This window comes from Thamnophis elegans, chromosome 5, assembly GCF_009769535.1.
Source record: "Thamnophis elegans isolate rThaEle1 chromosome 5, rThaEle1.pri, whole genome shotgun sequence".
Lineage (NCBI taxonomy): Eukaryota > Metazoa > Chordata > Lepidosauria > Squamata > Colubridae > Thamnophis > Thamnophis elegans.
The window spans coordinates 34,234,798-34,255,781 of record NC_045545.1 but is presented as its reverse complement, the minus strand read 5'-3'; the positions used below and the strand labels follow the sequence as shown (position 1 = coordinate 34,255,781).

The 20,984-nt window shown below is 41.4% G+C and overlaps 1 protein-coding gene across 1 annotated transcript in view; it reads right to left on the bottom strand.

Moving 5' to 3' along the window:
• The window catches only part of EPS15 (epidermal growth factor receptor pathway substrate 15), a 68,462-nt gene that overhangs the window by 36,064 nt on the left and 11,414 nt on the right, over positions 1 to 20,984 (bottom strand). Inside the window, 10 exon segments of the mRNA XM_032217212.1 lie at positions 4,794 to 4,890; positions 4,893 to 4,937; positions 5,009 to 5,122; positions 5,125 to 5,223; positions 6,862 to 6,925; positions 9,273 to 9,398; positions 13,574 to 13,636; positions 15,596 to 15,691; positions 17,142 to 17,189; positions 19,558 to 19,647. Of these exon segments, the coding sequence (XP_032073103.1) occupies positions 4,794 to 4,890; positions 4,893 to 4,937; positions 5,009 to 5,122; positions 5,125 to 5,223; positions 6,862 to 6,925; positions 9,273 to 9,398; positions 13,574 to 13,636; positions 15,596 to 15,691; positions 17,142 to 17,189; positions 19,558 to 19,647 (842 nt within the window).

The following is a 20,984-nucleotide window of genomic DNA, read 5'->3' as shown; positions in this document are numbered from 1 at the left end:
ACGACCGTTCAGGTAAGCCAACAGTCTTTCTCCTGTGTGCTGCTTGGAGAGTCCAAGCATGGGACATACCCAAGCTATTGTGTCACAGGGCGGGTAGTGACCGGAGTCTCCTGAGCCTCTGCAACCTTCTGCAGAATTCTTCTTCCGAAGGAGGCTTCGGCTGAGGCAAAGGTGTCAATTTTGTAGTTCTTGATAAACGCAGTGGGAGAAGCCCATGTGGCCGCTCTGCAAATGTCGATAATGGGTGCCTGGGTCGCCCATGCTGCTGAGGTAGAGGCGCTTCTAGTTGAGTTCGTGGGCCAACTTGATGCAGGCACACAACCAACGTCAGATGGTATGAGAAGACACCTTGCAGCCCAGTGACCCAGGATGGAATGACACAAAAAAGGATTCGGAGCATCGGAATGCTTTGGTCCTCTTTATATATGCGTATAGCACGTCTCACGTCCAACTTATGCCAACTGCGTTCCCTAGGGTGAGTAGGCTTGGGACAAAAGTTAGGAAGAATTACTTCATGAGCTCTATGAAATTGAGTGTTGACCTTAGGGATGAATGTGGGGTCAAGTCTCAATATGACTCTGTTAGTATGTACAATGCACAGGTCCTCCCTGACGGAGAGAGCCGCCAGTTCAGACACCCGTCGAGCTGATGTAATGGCCACCAAGAAGGCCGTCTTAATAGTCAAATGATGGAGACTCGTTGTTCGAATTGGCTCGAATGGAGCTCCCGTTAAGGCTCACAGAATGAACGGTAAGTTCCAGGACGGGTAACGGTGAACCGCCTGGGGACTGATATTCACGCGCCCTTCAGGGAACTTTGACCTGTGGATGCTGACTCAATGGGCGAGATGAACCACTAGCAAGGATGGTGGACAAGGCCACAACTTGACGACGGAGAGTGTTAGGTGCTAATCCCCTGTCCAAACCTTCCTGCAGAAAGTCCAGAAGTTGCGGAATTGTAGCAGAAATGTCTTTGATACCCCTCGTCTTACACCAGGTTGAAAATGCGACCCAGGTCGCGTCGTATATCCTAGTGGTGGAAGGTCTCCTGGACGCCTGAATAGTGTGCATGACCTTGTCAGAAAGGTTATGTTTCCTCAGGAGGTCCCCCTCAAGTGCCATACAGCTAACTGCAGCCACTGGGGGTCCAGGTAGCAGACGCCCCCTTGGCTGAGGGACACTTGATCCTGAGGAATCCTCCACGGTCTCTGGATGGGGAGACTGACAAGGTCTGCGTATCAGGACCTCCTGGGCCAGAATGGTGCTACCAGGATGATCTCTGCTTTCTCCGCTAGTAGTTTGGACACTACTTGTGGAATAAGAGGTTAGAGGGGGAAATGCGTACAACAGTTCTGGGGGCCACCTGCACCTCAGCGCATTTGTCCCTTCCGCCCATGACGAATGATAATGGGAGAAGAATCGTGGCAGTTGTGTATAGGTGTGTGTGGCAAATAGGTCTACTTGCGGTTTGCCGAATCTCGCACGATCTGGTTGAACAGGTCTGGATGGAGACGCCACTCTGAGTGGTCGATCTGCTGCCGAATCAGCCAGTCTGCTTCCTGATTGCTGGTCCTGGAAATGTGGTCCGCTCTGATTGAAGCTAAATGACGTTCTGCCCACCTGCCCAGGGCCTCTGCCTTTGTCATGAGGCTCCTGTAGTGGGTGCCACCTTGCCTGTTTATGTGAGCTTTTGTTGCCACATTGTCTGTCAGTAACAAGACATGTTGACCCCACAATCAGTGTCGCGAGTTGCCATAGAGCGAGGTGGGCTGCCCTCAGCTCTAGCCAGTTTATGCTGTGGGAGGCTTCCCTCTGGGACCATTGGCCTTGGGCGAGCTGGCCCTGACAGTGTGCTCCCCATCCGTGAAGACTGACGTCTGTTGTCACCACGACCCTTTCGTTTCCCTTGAACAGGCACCCCCTCTCGACTGCCGATGTCCTCCACCAGGCTAGGGATCGAATTACCTTCTGCGGAAGTCGCACTCATCTGGAGGAATTGCTGGTCTTCGCTCTTTGCATCGGGAGGAGGAACCACTGTAGTTCCCTGGCATGGAGACGTGCCCAGGGAACCACCTTCAGACATGAGATCATGATGCCTAGGAGTTGGATAGTCTGATGATCGGTACCGACCTGGACTGACGGCATTGACGCACTCTGCTCCTGAGGTTGGCCAGTGGATCCGGTGACAGGAACACCTGGCAGGAGACCGAGTCGATGTGGTGCCCAGGTGCTGGATGCGTGTGGTTGGTTTGAAATGGCTCTTCTCCAGGTTCACCGAGAAGCCGTGTTGTTGCAGTGTCCGAATGGTCACCTGGACGTCTCGTCGCGCCTGGGTCTGGACTTGAGGAGTGGTGATGATGTCGTCTAGATAGCATTCTAGACGGATCGGACGATTCCGGAGGTGGGCCGCCACCACTGCCAGGAGCTTCGTGAAGTTTCTGGGAGCAGACGAGAGGCCGAAGGGGAGGGCTCTGTATTGGTAGTGCCTCCCCGTCCGTAATGGAACCTCAGGAACCTCCTGTGGGCAGCATGGATGAGGACGTGCAGGTAGGGCCTCCTTTAAATCTATAGATGTCAGCAGGTCTCCCTGTCTTATGCAATCTAGAATAGAGTGGAGGATTGCATCTTGAACCTTTTGTAAGCCAGATGCTGATTCAGGCTTTTCAGATCCAAGATGGCCCTCCATCCCCCTGAATTCTTCGGAACCAGGAAACAGTATGGAATAGAATCCCTGCCTCTCCTGTTCCCTTGGTACGGGTTCTATGGCCTTATCTGGAGGAGATGGAGGATCTCCGCCTGCATGAGCCCCCTCTTTATGGGATTCTTCAGGTCGGGCAATAAATGAATTTCCTTTGGGGAAAAGATAGGAATTCTAAGACTAGGCCCTTCCTGATTGTATTGAGGACCCACGAGCCTGAGGTGATCTCCTCCCACTTGTCGGCGTATAATTGAAGCCAACCTCCTATGGGAGGAACCCTGTGATCATCACTTGCCCCTACGGAATTGGCGGGAGTTGTTGTTGTTGCCTCCACGAAATGGCTTCCAAAAGGAATGCTGTTGCTGTCTATCACGTGACCCGAAAGAGTTCCTATCCTCACTCCCATCGCCCCCCTGGATGTAGGGTCTGTGGTATGAGGAAGAGGTGGATGCCTGGGCAGCGTCCTGGGCTCGAAAGGACTGCTTCCGAAAAGAACTGGAACTCTTACGCTCGTTCTTCTTCAGGGTGGTCGGAAGAATCTTACGTTTGTCCTTTGTTTCAATGACAAATTTGTCCAGGGCCTCCCCGAAAAGCTGTCCCCCTTTGAAGGGAGCAGAAGCCAACTCCCACTTTGCCTTCATGTCTGCCTGCCAGTGGCGAAGCCACAGTAAGCAGCGAGAGGTTATGTTGGACGCCAACGCCCTAGAAGCGAACTTGGCTGCATTCAGCGAGGCATCCGCTGAGTACTCTACAGCTGTAATGATTTTGCTGAGGTCGTGTCGCCACCAGGAGAGCCTCCTCATCCTCCCAGGCTGAATCCTCCGTGGCCACCGAGGTGCCCTGGAGAGGCCAGGGCCTGGGTAGTGGTGTCTGCAGGGGTCTGCTTAGACTTAGAGGACCCGGGCTTACAGGCCTCCTTCTGCCTAATGCCCTCGGCTGTGCCTTGGGAGATGGCTATGGTGATCACCTCCCTCATTTCTGCGGATAAGGCAGGTCCCTTATCCTCCCTGGGCCGAGGCCTGCTTGGAGCCAGCCGGCTCCTATGCCCACCCGAACTGGTCCCCTGCTCCGCTGGGAGAATACCCTGGAAGGGTTCCAGTTCCTCTCTGAGTGAAGAGCTGGGCGACTCGGGGTACCCCCAGGAGGCAACCGGGGAGGGTTCCCTCGAATCCTCCTCCCCTATAGACGGTGATCTACTGCCCCGAAGGGAGATTCTCTTTCCCCACCATGATCAGAGGGGGACCCAGGTGGTAGCTTTCCCTGTTCAGGGGAGGTTCGCGACCTATGGGCGTGCGGGGCCGTTGCCTCCGCAGGCTTGTGTTTCCGGGTCCCCGAGTGGTGAAAAACAGGAAGGCAGGACTAGACGGCGCCCTGGACTAGGCCCTGTGCTTCCCAGCGGCAATCTGTGGCTGAGAGGTGAGTTTAGAAGCGTCTTTCTCCTTCTCTGGCCCCGGGCGTGCTCCACGTGGCTCTCTCAAGTCGAAGTGAAGAAAATGGCGGCTACTGCGTGCGCAGCCCCTACCCGCCAAACGCCAGTCAAGGACCAGAAAGCACGCGAACGGTCTAAAATGGCCGTCACTGTTACCGGGCAGGAAAGGGAGCACCGCTGATGTCGCCCAGCGTCGAACGCCCCGCGCAACCTCCGTAAATCAGCGATTGGGGGAATCTTATTGTCGGAAAACCTCCCGCCACCCCCTTGCTCGCCAGCAGCCGACAGACAAGCAACTCACGCGCTCCGACCCCACTTGCGACCAGCGGGGAAGAAAACGACCCGGCAAAACTCTCAGCGATCAACAAGCTTAGCGTTTTAGGCTTCTGTCTTAGGAATGTATATCTCTATACGATGTTAAGGTAAATAACTCTTGGGGAGACCAGTCTATCTGTTCTTGGACTGGAGAGCTCCCCTGAATAGTCCTAACGGGCAGATTGAGTTTTAAAATGAAATTAAGTAGGCAAAGGGAGGCATGGTCAAAGAAAAAACTCACTCAGTGTAAAGGCAGATAGACTGTGTTAACCCATGCTTGGACTCTCCAAGCAGCGCACAGGAGAATTAGATTATTTTATTCTTTTCAAGAAATGCTGGAAAAAACTCTTACCAGATGTGTGCAAGTAGAGCTGAAGGCAAACCAGTTTTCAAGAATAGTTCTCTAGCTTCCACACCAGAGACAAAGCCATCCATGTCCTTGTCGGTTTCAGGAAGATTTCGTGATATGTTATCCTGTCTGCAGGTGATACAACCACTACAAAGTAAAGCAATAACTACATTTTACATTTCAATTACACTTCGTGAACCAACAGATCAAAACACTACTCTTTGTCAAAGGTACCTGTGTTACTGATGATGTGGATGGTAATAGGCTGACAGGTAACACGGACTGATTACACTCTTTGTTGGGTGTTGAAGGTGGCATGACTGCCCGACAACTGGAATGCTGATACCTTTTCTTTTAGATGGTGGCACTAAAGCTGAAGGCAAGGACATTGGCACAGGTTCCTTCTCAAGAGCACAGTATACCAAGAACTGGCCTGAATAGACATTTTTGAAGTGGTCAAAGACATGGACCAAACATTAGTTTTTATTATGCAACCTCATAGTTAATGTAGTAATTGAGCTAGATAAAGCTGTTAATGTTTTCTACTTCCTTTTGTCTCAGCTACTCTTCTGCTCATTTACTGTATTTCAAATACAGTAGTAAAACTAAAACAGCAAAGAGATAGTCTTTTTAATTTTATTAAATTTATAAGGCTGTTCAATTATATAACAACTGTGGACTGCATACATATATATAACAACTGTGGACTGCATACATTTATAAGGCTGTTCAATTATATAACAACTGTGGACTGCATACAAAACCCAACCCCTAAAATACAAGGGGCTTGCCATCATTCCAACCCAAGTGTTAAATTTAATTTTACCTAGAGCTTGAATGGTACCCAGAAGCCTAATGATACCAGTGCAGCCCATGAAGCAAAAGTATTGTGTGAGCAAGATGAGGCATGCCATAGCTGTCGATGCTGTCACATTCTGGATCAGTTGTAACTTCTGAGTAGTTTCCAAGGGCAGCATCATATAGAATGCCTTACACTTGTCTAAGTATGAGGTGAATAAAGCATGAGTGACTGTTTGACGTGCCTTACAGTCCAGATAAGGTGTAAATGGGTTGACCAAATAGATTTGTGCAAGGCTCTTCTTAACCACATCTGCCAACCTTTTCTGAGCAGGAGATATGAAATCCAGGACAAGTCCTGGAACAACCAGCTCCAAAGGGGGAAAAGTGCAACTCATTCAAGACTAAATATGAAATATCCTTAGCAGAAGGATGTCAAAAGAAGGTGTCAAAAACCAAAACCAGTCTTGTTAGACTGACTTGAGTTTGACGAGCATTACCTGATCAGCCTGGATTGGGAATGTTTGAGTACATTCCCACATATTGAAGATCCCAAATCAATAGACCATCAGCAGCCTCATGTAGATGTTAAAAAGAACGTGTGAGAGCAGAAAACCCTGAAATACTTCACCCCCCCCCCCCCAAAGGAGGCTTGGAAACAATTACATAGAACACAAAAGCCTTATCTGGTATGGCAAAATATGTAGTGTTGTATATAGGCTAAACATACAATGTATCTGTGTAATTTTACATTTATATCCTTCTGTAGCTTAGAACATTATATATGTTTGTTAACAAGGAAACCTGGCTTCGTAGATAAATGAATACTGAAGAACGTGCCTTAAACAGTAAATCTGCCCTTCTGGGAAAGGACTTTCACTAATGTGTCAATAAGCCTTCAATAAACTCTTCAGAAATAAAGTAGAAACCAGTTGAATGAAATGTTTAAAACACTTTATGGAGGCATCATGTGATGGGAAAAATAATATCACATTAGATAAAAGATAAAATTTGCATTTTTTTTTTTAAAAAAAACCCATCACTGTTGGAACTTACATTTTTTAAAAACCTAATAGCTCTTCCTCAAAAAAAATTATATGCAACAAGAAATATTACATTATGTCCTTCTCTAACTATTTTTAAACACTGTTTTGAAAATTTTGTAATATATAAATTCATATGATATGATAGCTTTATTGATTAGCCTATAGGCTATATCAAAGCACAAGGTTCAAATACATATCACCAATGAAAATCTTCATTTTATTCATACTTACAACAGCAAATTCATCTCGATCCAACATTCCATCATGATCAATATCGCTTAACTCCCAAACCTAACAAACAAAGCTCATCTCAAGAAATATTTTACATTTTCAAATTACTGTCAATTACCAAATATTGTCTTTCTTTACATTTTTAAAATATCATTCATATGTCAATGTGACACATTCTCATCATCAGTAATCAAGGAGTTTTAAGAGGTTAAAGGTTAAAAAGTAAGCTTTAAGGGACAATACCTTAACTTTATCATATGTTTATTTATTTAATGTCATTAACAAAAATTCAAACTGATGGCCTAGAGGCCTTTCAATCATTTATTATTAGAGATAAATTACTCATTTCAAGACAAATCATACATTTCATATTGTTTCCATGAAATGTTTCCCACATCACAACATCCAATTAAAGCTGAAATCAGGAGCAGGTGAAAATTAGCAAGGGAAGAAATGTTTCCATCCATCAAAAACACCCTCTCTTTTTTCTCCCTATAAAATATTTTAGAAGAAAAATACAATGTAGAGAATTTATTTTCCTATGTGCTATTCTCCTATTCCTGAATGCAATTTAAAGAAACTCATTTTCATTTTAATACAGGTGAGCAATTTCCATGCCATTAATGTAACAACGAGTACTAAAAAAAGGTCATTCTTATTGAGAAAAGAATGTTTATTTTTTTTAAATCATATCTGAATCCTCCATATGTTTCTGAAACGTAATTCATGTGACTGGCAGGAGAAATATTTAGCAGCACGATGGTTCACATTATAATTCTATATCTGGAGAGCCAACACCCCGTTACTTGCAACATACTGTATGTACAACATATACATGAAAGTGAAACCTTTGGGATTAAGACTATAGCATAGCAATAGCAGTTCAACTTATATACCGCTTCATAGGGCTTTCAGCCCTCTCTAAGCGGTTTACAGAGTCAGCATATCGCCCCCACAGTTTGGGTCATTTCACCACCTTGGAAGGATGGAAGGCTGAGTCAACCTTGAGCCGGTGAGATTAGAACCGCTGAACTGCAGATAACAGTCAGCTGAAGTGGCCTGCAGTACTGCACCCTAACCACTGCGCCACCTCGGCTCTATATAGACTATATAGTGTATCAACAAAATCTTTATTAGATACATCAATAGAAAATTTCATTTTATGGTTGGGGGAGAAATATATAACTTTAAGACACAAAAATAGTATTTCCTAAATAATGCATTTGGAGGATGAATCCTTTGAGTCAAAGGATTCATCTACCTGGACAAATCCCTGCAGTTTTCTTGGCAAGGTTTTTTTAGAATAGTTTGCCAACTTCTCCTTCCTAGGGCTGTGTGAGACTGAATGGCCCAAAGACACACAACAGGTTTTATGGCTAAAATGAGATTAGAACTCATAGTCTCCTGGTTTCTAGTCTCATGCCGTAACCACTGCACCAAACTGACTGTCCTGTTAATGCATAGCCTTAAAAAATTCTTAATGATTTAGAGATCAGCTACCGAAGGGGAAAGCAAAGAATAAACAACTGTCACAACTTCTCTTTACACTAAGCTACATTCACTTAACAACTATCCAGCAATTGCTTGATGTTACAATGGCACTGAAAAAGTAATGTTATGGTCTTCACTGAAAAAATAATTTTATGTTGCAGTGTTCCAATAGTCATGTCATCAAGATTTCAGCACTTTGCAATTTGCAGGCATTCTTAACTGTCACAACAGCTGACCACCATGTGATCACCATTTACATGCTTCACAGCCAGCTTCGGACAATCAACTTGACAACCAGCAGTCAAATCACAAGTCTTGATCCCTGATGTCTTGTTTAACAACCAGGGGTTGCTCAAGGGGTGATTCACTTAATGATTGCGGAGGAAGTTAGGGTCATAAGTCATCAACATGATGTGACGTCTTCATGGATCAAGCTGCTGGTTCCAACTATGATTGTTAAGCAAGGGTTATCCATACTCTGTCCAAGATCACTAGAAACCTGCAATCTTGAGTCCAACTGCTAGTACGGTACTACTCTTTCTAACCCAAGCCATGGTGGCACAGTAGTTATGATGCAGTACTGCAGGCTTCTTCTGCTGCCAGCAGTTCGATTCTCGTCAGCTCAAGGTTGACTTGGCCTTCCATCCTTCTGAGGTCTGTAAAATGGGGACCCAGATTTTTTTGGGGGGGGGGGGGGGGAGAGAATGCTGATTCTGTAAATCGCTTAGCGAGGGCTACAAAGCACTGTGAAGCGGTATTGCTATTGCCCCCTTTTAATGACTCTCCTTAGGTGGCTGTGAATAATGAGAGTGTGAAAGGTGTAAGGAGGAGGAATGATTGTACATTTATTCAACTCTAACTACAGAATTCAACAGGAGAAATTATTATGGTTTGCGAAATTATTTGTTGTTCTTACCCTTCCCAAGACATCAACAGGTAGCTTAGAGTTTAAGAGAACGGGTTTCACTTTATCACCGGACAATAATCCATTCATTGGATTCAGGCTATCAAAGATGGCATCATACTTGGCCTTATCTTCTATCTGGTTATAAAGACATTAAGACGCTATCCTTAATTTATAATGTTTATAATTAATAGTGTATGCAAAAATTCAGAAAGAACATTTTATTTAAAAAATAGTACAGTCACCCTTTTTAGGAAATCTAGTTAAGTTTGACAAACAAAAGCAGCTTCAATAGAATTAGAAGAAATGAAAATAGGACAGGAAGGGAAGAAATCAGAGGACCTGTTCTTAGTTCTTTTGCTTGAAATTTGGTATTAGTACTTTGAAATAATATAAATGTGAACATCAAATAGTCCAAATATTTTAAGTCCTATTTGTTTAAGAGACTTCATTGTTTCTAAAGCAAACTATAGGTAAATCATAAATATTTTCCCCTAAAATATTCACTTATGGGGCTTACAAACTAAAGAAAAACTGATTAATGTGCATATATGTATTTTTTTTCCTTTTTCAGGAAGCCACAGTATAAATTATGTCTATCCAATTATAATTCTTAACTTCGGATTGTGGGTCAGACATTCTTCTCTCTTTCCCCCAGTGGCCAACATTCCACATCTGAAAGGCAGGGGATGGTCTCAATGAGCTATTTTGGATTTTTTTAAAATTATAAACGAATGCCTATCTAAAGAATGTGTAAAATACACAGAAATCATTGCCTTGCTCCTACTTATTTCCACTGTAGTAGGGTTGCACAGATTTTATGCCAGATTTGGAAATAAGTAGAATCTATAATGTGGTGCTATAACAAACTTCCATCTCCTAAAAGCAAGGAGTCAATTCCAATAGATTATTCCATTTCCTACCTCTTAGTTTTCAGTGTTCTCTTTTCCATCAATCAACACACCATCATTACTAGGCATGTTCAAAGAGCTAAACACTTCAGTCTCCGAGAACATAACAGAGATTCCCTTTATTTCTGAATCCTTGCTTTGGTTCCCTCTTTTGTGGCTTTTAACACTGAAGTTAATGTCAGAATTATTAATAAGCACTATGCTTTAGAAATACGCTGAAATAAATACTGCTTTTGGGAGATTCAGTCACATATGACATAAGGCAACAGAAGGGAAAAAGAAAAAAGAAGAAGAAGAAAGGAGGTTATATGCAAGAAATCTACTGCAATTCTGCTATCAGGAAGAGATTGTGTCACAGAAAAGACAGAAGCCTGAAGCTGTATTTAAAGAGAAATGACATACTTGGGGCCTAGAGGTGATTGGAATTAGTTTGTATCAGAAGGAAAAAAGCAGTTATGAAGATATCAATGAATCTTTCAAAAGGTAAGATCTATAGGTAGTCCTCGACATACGACCACAATTGAGCCCAAAATTTCTGTTGCCATGTGAAACATTTGTTAAGTGAGTTTTGCTACATTTGATTGACTTTTATGCCACAGTTGTTAAGTGAATCATTGCAGGTGTTAAGTTATAATACAGTTGCTTTGACTTTGCTTGTGAGAAAGTTGCAAAGAGGAGTACATGATTCCAGGACACTGCAACCATCATAAATATGACTCAGATATCAAGTGACCGAATTTTGAACACATGATCATGGGGTAATACTGCAATGGTCATAAGTGTGAAAAACAATTATAAGTCACTGTTTTCAGTGCCATTGTAACTTCAAATGATTACTAAATGAACTGTTGTAAGTCGAGGACTACCTGTACAAAGTTGGGAGAAGAAAATGGTAATATATTAAGATACTGAGGTATGAATGCAGACATCCATAATGACAGGGCCATTAAAGTACTTGGATAATAATTATAAGGACCCTATGATGGAAATAAGCAGGAAGAAAGATAGTGCAGGATTTTTTGGAGGATGTCTATGAATATAGGGACAAGAAAGCTAATTATTTTGGCAATGGAATAGTGGCCAGAAGTCATAATCAAGGCCAGAAACTAAGGAGGAGTCTCCAACCCTGGCAACTTTAAGACTTTTGGACTTCAACTCCCAGAGATCCTCAACCAGAGGAACTCCACAAGTCTTAAAGTTGCCATGGTTGGAGATCCCTGAACTAAGGGGTTAAACAACTTAGTTATACTTAGTTATACTTAGTAACAACTTAGTTATTTAAGAAAGCTGTATATCGTTCATATGCTTTCATATATGCTCAGGAACTAAGCAACACCCCTCACACTTCCAAGTATCCAATATACAGTGGGGCAAAAAAGTATTTAGTCAGCCACCAATTGTGCAAGTTCTCCCACTTAAAAAGATGAGAGAGGCCTGTAATTGACATCATAGGTAGACCTCAACTATGAGAGACAAAATGAGAAAACAAATCCAGACAATCACATTGTCTAATTTGGAAATAATTTTTTTGCAAATTATGGTGGAAAATAAGTATTTGGTCAATATCAAAGGTTCATCTCAATACTTTGTTATATATCCTTTGTTGGCAATGACAGAGGTCAAACATTTTCTGTAAGTCTTCATAAGGTTGGCACACACTGTTGCTGGTATGTTGGCCCATTCCTCCATGCAGATCTCCTCTAGAGCAGTGATGTTTTGGGGCTGTCACTGGGCAACACGGACTTTCAACTCCCTCCAAAGGTTTTCTATGGGATTGAGATCTGGAGACTGGCTAGGCCACTCCAGGACCTTGAAATGCTTCTTACGAAGCCACTCCTTTGTTGCCCGGGTGGTGTGTCATCATTGTCATGCTGAAAGACCCAGCCATGTTTCATCTTCAATGCCCTTGCTGATGGAAGGAGGTTTGCACTCAAAATCTCACGATACATGGCCCCATTCATTCTTTCCTGTACACGGATCAGTCGTCCTGGTCCCTTTGCAGAGAAACAGCCCCAAAGCATGATGTTGCCACCCCCGTGCTTCACAGTAGGTATGGTGTTCTTTGGATGCAACTCAGCATTCTCTCTCCTCCAAACACAACGAGTTGTATTTCTACCAAACAGTTCTACTTTGGTTTCATCTGACCATATGACATTCTCCCAATCCTCTTCTGGATCATCCAATGCTCTCTAGCAAACTTCAGACGGGCCCGGACATGTACTGGCTTAAGCAGGGGGACACATCTGGCACTGCAGGATCTGAGTCCCTGGCGGCGTACTGTGTTTCTGATGGTAGCCTTTGTTACGTTAGTCCCAGCTCTCTGCAGGTCATTCACTAGCTCCCCCTGTGTGGTTATGGGATTTTTGCTCACTGTTCTTGTTATCATTTTGACCCCATGGGGTGAGATCTTGCGTGGAGCCCCAGATTGAGGGAGATTATCAGTGGTCTTGTATGTCTTCCATTTTCTAATTATTGCTCCCACAATTGATTTCTTCACACCAAGCTGCTTGCCTATTGCAGATTCAGTCTTCCCAACCTGGTGCAGGTCTACAATTTTGTTTCTGGTGTCCTTCGACAGCTCTTTGGTCTTCACCATAGTGCAGTTTGGAGTGTGACTGTTTGAGGTTGTGGACAGGTGTCTTTTATACTGCTAACAAGTTCAAACAGGTGCCATTAATATAGGTAATGAGTGGAGAACAGAGGAGCCTCTTAAAGAAGAAGTTATAGGTCTGTTAGAGCCAGAAATCTTGCTTGTTTGTAGGCAACTAAATACTTATTTCCCACAATAATTTGCAAAAAAATATTTCCAAATCAGACAATGTGATTGTCTGGATTTGTTTTCTCATTTTGTCTCTCATAGTTGAGGTCTACCTATGATGTTAATTACAGGCCTCTCTCATCTTTTTAAGTGGGCACAATTGGTGGCTGACTAAATACTTTTTTGCCCCACTGTATGTGAAATGATTATGGTTTTATGCTTAGTTGCCAAATCAGAACACAGCAAGGCACCACCATAAAAAAGAAACCTGTTTGCCGAGTTAGATTGGTTTTATTTATTTGGTTTTTATCCCACCTTTATTACTTTATAAGCAACTCAAGGCAGTGAACATATCTAGTTTTCTTTCCTCCCCCTATTTTCACCACAGCAAAAGCAATCCTGTAGGGAATATGAGCTGAGAAAATGACGGGACCAGAGTCATCTAGCTGGCTTTCATGCCTAACGTAGGAGTAAAACTCATTCTTCTGATTTCTAGATCAGCACCTTAAACACTATACCAAACTGCCTTTTGTTCTGGAAAAGGGGGTAAAACAAGGAAGTTGGAAAACCTTTTCTAGAAAGAATCTGATACCATGAAGCATATTCACTGAGAGCCTTTGCTGTAGAGCAATTAATTTATTTACCTTAACAGCCCAAGGGATATCAGGTGCAGCTCCACCACATAATAATGGACTTGTGGAATCATTCTAATAGGAAAGAAAATAAAAAAGATTGTTTTAAATATTTATTTTGTGTTATCTGAATTGCTTGTTATAAATCTGTTTTTTCACATTCAATGCCACCATTTATTTCTACTCACATTCAGATACCTCATTTGGTCACAAGAAAAAAATCCAAAGATTCAAATGAGTTATCTTTCTTGCCTAAAATGTATGTATGTATGTATGTATGTATGTATGTATGTATGTATGTATGTATGTATGTATGTATGTATCTATCTATCTATCTATCTATCTATCTATCTATCTATCTATCTATCTATCTATCTATCTATCTACATTGTAAGCCAATCATCCCAGGTTATTATTGGCATGTGTTTGGATCTTTCATAATAGGCTGCTAGGATTATTTTAGATTATTAAAGTATGCCACCTGTCATTAACCAGGCTATAACAACCACCCTACCAAATTTCTTATTTATTTAATGTATGTGAGAAAGATGGGACACTATCCTACAGTTATGAACTTTGATTGGTAATTTGACATAATGGGGATTTCTCTCAATTGCTACAAGAACTGGAAAATACATAATTATAATTATAATCTGCAGAAGAGAGGATCCCGGAATTGCTCTGGTACAAAGAGTGTAGAAAATTGATGGATATGTGGTAACTACCAGAAATTATGTTATAATTCAGCCATGTTATGCAGCACATTCTAAAGATAAAGTGCTGTGAACAAAATCCTCTAATAAGGAAATTGGACATTTTTTTCTGACATTAGAAAAAACAAAGTTCCTAGAAATCAACTAACACAAGAGTTCACAGAAAAGAGAAATTACATAAACTCACTGAATAACGCCAGTTTTCAACTAAAAAAGAATTCTGTGGAAAAACAGTCATGCACATAAGCAATGTCTGAAGTATAGATTTTGGGACATGCGTAATCAGAAATCTTTAAACTTCTTGAAATTCAACCTTAGATTTAGGAACTAGATAATTGCTGAAATTTCAAAATTATGTGGAACATAAGAATCAAACCCTATCTGATGCAGGGTTTAAATCACTCTTTCAGATCAAACAACTTTGGTCATCCTTTTTCCAATCTTGAGACTGTTCATGTTATGTATGTATGTATGTATGTATGTGTATCAGTCATTCATTATTACAGGTATATGACTGGCCATCTCATGACTCTGGACAGCACAGAGAAAAAAACTATACAACAGTTTATACAACATATAAAAACAATCAGTAAATCCATAAAAATAAAAATAAATGAGGGGGTAAAGGGCAGAGAGGGTAGCAGATATTTACACTAAGGGAATAATGTATGTAGTGATTTGCCTGGACAGAGCAGCACTAGTTTTAGCCACAGCAGTTTGAATTGAATGAGAATTAAAAAACGAACATGGATAGTATTTCCAGGATGATTTACCAGTAATTTTGGGGATGATTTGGGACAATAACATGACAAAATATTCTACAAGCTGGTTACAATAAGAGGTTTTTGAAACTTTTACCTTATCTTTGTTTTATCATTATTGCTCTCCCTGTTAACTGTTTTGTCATTAATATAGTATATAAATGACATGCAAATAGATTTAGTAGTTTAAAAATCTTTTGAGCCTATTTTGCAAGGGGTGGTAAATTAATATTATAGTAATGTATCAATCAATATTCAACTAGGGGGGATGATATGTTTAAAGATGTTAGCTTTTCTTTTTTTTCTAATGCATTTTTAAAATGTCTTATTGCTATGTGTTTTTATTTATTTGTTTTTAATCTTTTGGAGTTTTGTACTTTAACTTTTTTTGAATAAACATTTGAAAAAAAAATCTTCCATCATTAAACAATTAAGGCACAATCCAGACATACACAATTACATAACAATTTTAAGTTGTTGTTGAGAGTGCATACTATGCAAGTCATTGAACAATTTTCTGTTGTAGCATAACAGATTAATTCATTTTAAAAGTGTCTTACAAATCTAGGTGGAGGAACAGGCAGGTTAAGACTACTCAGCGAAACATCCAATCCATTTTGTGCACAGGCTACAAGACGTAAAGCCACAAAAAATTCCTATAAAGGAAAAAGAAAGTAACATACAACAATTTTATAGACGATGCATGGTTAATTCAAATCACAAACATCAAATTATTATTTTTTGCACTGCATTGTACATTGATATGAACTGAAGTTTGTCCTTGTTTTTCAAAATACTTTGTTAGCAAAATAATGTGATTTGTTCCCTAAACCGATTTTAAAGTATAGATTGGAAGAGGAGGCACACAGAGGGCTCATGTAATTAACAGGATTTTTCTGTTTCTAAACTTTTCTATGCTATACTATGAGAAACAATGCACATTTTCCAAAAGGCTTAATTGTATAATTTATTATTATTTAGCTTGTAGTCATTTTCTTTTGTCTTAAGAGATTTTTTAATGATACACAATGCTCAATATATTTTGCTCCCATCTATTAGGCTCAACATAACAAGGAGTGCAGACATAATGAAAAGTTGTATTTGCATCTTTGTCCATCTTCTATTCTCTAAGAGTTCTGCTGAATCAGGTCAAAGGTCCATTAAGGTGAGTGATCATATAATACAGTGGCCAAGCAGAGGCCGAAATATTCCAGACTCTCTACCCCCAGTGCATTCCTATTGGAGAGGCAGTTAAGAATTTCTCAGTAGTTTGCTGACTGCTCCAATTTATGCCTGCTCTTTCCCGACTATGTCACTCACTGCAGAGTATAGACAACTCATCTGTGCTTCCAAGCATGCATGCACAGACAGATAGACAGACAGACACACACACACACAGTGACAGAAACAAGATGAGGGAGTAATGAAAATGCTACTTTATTACCCAGAAGCAACTACAGATACAGCGGGAAGACTGAAATCCAGCAAGTCCCTATTGGCACTTGCACAGCATCTGCCCAACAACTTTAACATCAATTCCCAATAGAAAGCCAAACAGATCACTGAACACCCAGACATAGACGTGTAAATGACCCACAAAAAAGATGCCAAGCTTTGAACTACCACATCAGCAGTGGACAATCCTGAATAGGATTTACACCTCAGACAGCATCTGCCGGCACTCTCTGTATACATGGGGCATAGTATCCTCCCCACAGTGTGACGGGGTGTGTGTGTGTGCCATCTCAAACTCTTCATCACATTGTGACCGGCTCTAAGCTGATGGCAATATCTGGTTTTTTAAATATAAACAATGCTGTGCTTCAATGGTTAGATGTCCTAGATATTGGCATTAAAGCATATTTATATATCTCTTATAGCATTTTACTAATCTAATTATATATATATAATCTCATCACTGCTTGTAAAATGATTAGAAAAAATGTCAAGGCTATTTTCTACACATGCTCCCCTACCTTGTTAATAAAACAAAAACAGATGTTCACAATATAATCGGATATAGAAACCTCTTTAAACTATGGGAGAGATAATTTTTCTGTTGCTATTTCACAACTTTATTTATATACAGAAGAAAATACATCTTACCTGTTTGTTTAAGATACCTTTGCCATCTGTATCAGCAAGGTCCCAAACCTAAAATATTGTTAGATAAAAGAAGCATGTGAAATGATGCCAAAAAGTTATTTCATTCGTCTTATCAATCTATTTTTAAAATGTTATATTTATTATTGGCAATAGTTTCAATACTAATAAAATTTAATTGTTTACTCTTGGTTAATATTACAATTACTAGAGCGCAATCTGAATCAGGTTTTATAGTTTTTGAATATCTTTAAATATTAAATATCTTCTATGCATTTAAAAAGATATTTAGATTACTCTAAATCTTAAAGACTCTTTCATGCAATGTAGTCAAGTAATAATTTCATTTTCAATATACAGCTACTGAATTCTCCTTGACACCCAATATTGGAAACACTTTAACTACTTAAAATTAAAAAGATTACTTTCAAGAATAATAGAATTGGAAGGGACCTTGAAGGTCTTCTAGTCCAACCACCTGCTCAAGCAGGAAACCCTACAACATTTCATACAAATGGTTATCCAATCTCTTCTTTAAAAGATTGAACAAGTGGAGCACCCACAACTTCTGGAAGCCAGTTGTTCCACTGATTAATTCCATTTTATAATAATATTATCTATACATTCTCATATATATTTTATATTTACATATATATCTTTAATCAGTGGAAATCCATCCATCCATCCATCCATAATCTATCTACCGTGATTCCCCGAAAATAAGATATGCCCTGCTAATAAGCCCAATCGGGCTTTTCAGCGCATGCGCCATAATAAGCCCTCCCCTGAAAATAGAGACCCCGTCCCCAACTATTTAAGCACATGCGCAACCGGTCCCCGCCATTATCACTGTACCACCTACCGGTACAGCTTACGGGGCAAAAAGAGGATTCGCCGCAAAAACAGCAGCAGGCGAAGCAAAGTGCTTCCACCTCCCGCCCTTCCCTCCCACGCAAAACAGCGGCAGGCAAAGCAAAGTGCTTCCACCCCCCGTCCTTCCTTCCCGCTCAAAAAGAGCCCACCGCAAAAACAGCAATCACCCCCTCCCCCCTGTTCCTTCTCGCACAAAAAAACACCTCCCACCCCAATGGTAAAGGCAGCCTGCCAGGTTCCCTTCCCCGCCATCCCTTTAGCGAGGAGTGGCAGATGGGGGGGGGAGAAGTGAGGCACGCCTCTTACCTTTCCAGCTCCGTCGCGTTCCTTGCCCTTTCACCCATTGAATCTCCTTGTTAAAAAAACCTCATGAGTTCAACTTGTGAAGTTTTTTTACAAGGGGATTCAATGGGCGAAAGGGCAAGGAACGCGACGGAGCTGGAAAGGTAAGAGACGCACCTCGCAGCCCAACATCGCCCACCACGCCCCAATGATAAAGGCAGCCTGCCTGGTTCCCTTCCCCGCCTGCCACCTCTCGCTAAAGGGACGGCGGGGAAGTGAACCAGGCAGGCTGCCTTTACCACTGGGGCGAGGTGGGTGGTGTTGGGCCGTGAGGCGCGCCTCTTACCTTTCCAGCTCCATCGCGTTCCTCGCTCTTTCACCCATTGAATCCCCTTGTAAAAAAACCTCACAAGTTGAACTCATTAGGTTCTTTTACAAGGGGATTCAATGGGCGAAAGGGCGAGGAACGCGACGGAGCTGGAAAGGTAAGGGGCGCGCCTCGCTTCTCTCCCTCCCCTGCCACCCCTCGCTAAAGGGACAGCGGGGAAGGGAACCAGGCAGGCTGCCTTTACCATTGGGGCGAGGTGGGCGGTGTTGGGCCGCGAGGCATGCCTCTTACCTTTCCAGCTCCGTTGCGTTCCTCGCCATTATGTTCAGGGAAGCCCCTTGTAAAAAAAAAAAACCAACCTTCTTGCGAATTCAAGATGTTTGATTGAACTCATGAGGTTTTTTTTTTTTACCAGCCGCTTCCCTGAGCACAATGGAGAAGAATGCGACAGAGCTGGAAAGGTAAAAGGCGCGCCTCGCTTCTCACCTGCCCCAGAAAATAATAAGCCCTCCCCTATAATAAGTCCAAGGCCATATTTCGTGGGGCAAAAGAAAATAAGAACCTGTCTTATTTTCAGGGAAACACGGTATCTATCTATCTATCTATCTATCTATCTATCTATCTATCTATCTATCTATCTATCTATCTATCTATCATCTATCTATCTATCTATCTATCTATCTATCTATCTAAATTATATTCCACTGATTAATGAAATGAAGCTATAACTTCTATGTAACATTAAAAAAATTGGTAACAGGATAGCAGTATATGCGGGATCAGTCTTTATTTTACTTGTAAACCAGCATAAGATAATACCAGCAAGAATTATAATAACAATGAAATCTATAAAATGTAAGATATTCTGCAAGTCACAATTTTTATTTTTATAAAGCCAAGATAGATGATTATACCCTTATCTGAACATATCAATACCTTTCCAAGTATCAAATCTGTTAGTCCTGATTGTTTCAAAAAGACAGCTGCATCAGAAGCCAACACTCTTCCAGAATTACTAGGATCAACCTGCCAAAACAGGCCATACAACTGATTAAAACAAGCAATTCTTTAAAATATATGGTTTTAACAAAACTTTATTAGCTCAGATAATAGAGTAAAGAATTATGGAATATTTAATCATGTTGCATACATAATACTGTAGAACCATATATACCAGCGTTGGCGAACCTTTTCGGCACTTAGTGCCAAAATGGGAGCGTGCATGCATGCACGTGTCAGAAACCGGAAGAGCAGCCTCCTGGTGTGCATGCATGCCCCAGGAAAATGAACTTCCAGTTTCTGGCACGCACATGCGCACCAGCTATCTGGTCTTACAGCTTCTGGCATGCATGTGCGCACAAAGACAGAACCAGAAGATCATCTTCCCGGTGCACACATGCACACCGGGCAGCTGCTCTTCCCTGCTCTTCCCGTGTGCGTGAAGAGCAGCTGGCAGGCACGCCGGAACCCGAAAGAGCAACAGGCGATGGCTTGCGTGCCCGGAGAGATGGCTTTGCGTGCCGCTTCCAGCACGCGTGCCATAGATTCGCCATCATGGATATATACTGTATCTTGGAATCTTAGCATTATACATATATAGTTACCAAAAGTTACGTCTATGATAACTTTTAGCAAATAAATGTTCAAACACATCTATCCAGCTCCCAGATGTTATAATTGCTTCTAAAGCTTTACAGGCTCTAGAGTCAATATACTAAATATACATTGGTTGTTTTCTTGTAGATGTTTCATTTCCCAAACTCTGTAACATCATATGTACTAGAAACAATCAAGCTCATCAGCAAGGACCCCTCACTTCCAAGACAGTTTTCGATTTCAAGATGCCTCACATTCTAGTATCTATATAATCTCCATAGATGAAATTGATATAATTCTTAAGGCTGAGGTCTCAGTTTGAACTCGTAGGTCACCTACCTTAATATGTTCCAGCTTTCTGCCTCATTTCTTAAAATAATAAAAAAATAGAAAGCTGGTATTTTGAAAGCTACTAGCTTCTATCAATTTGATTTCCAGTACTGTCTTCCAGACTCCAAATAAGCCACACAGAAACTTGCAGAATACCAATTTTGTTGAACTTTGTATTATTCTGAAGTATTATTTGTAACTGTTTTAATTATAATTGTATGTACAGTACCTAAAATCCCTTGGACTAGGGTGGTAAAGAAATCAAATGAAAAAGTCAAGGGAAGGGAAGGGAAAAGGGTAACTTTGTGCTTTGCTCTAAAGTTCAGAGAAAGGGCCAATAAAATTGAAGCATACAGCAGAGTCTGCAAGCACAAGGATATGAATAGACTCACTGCACAAACTAGTTTTCAAATAATTATCAATATTCTGTGTGATTT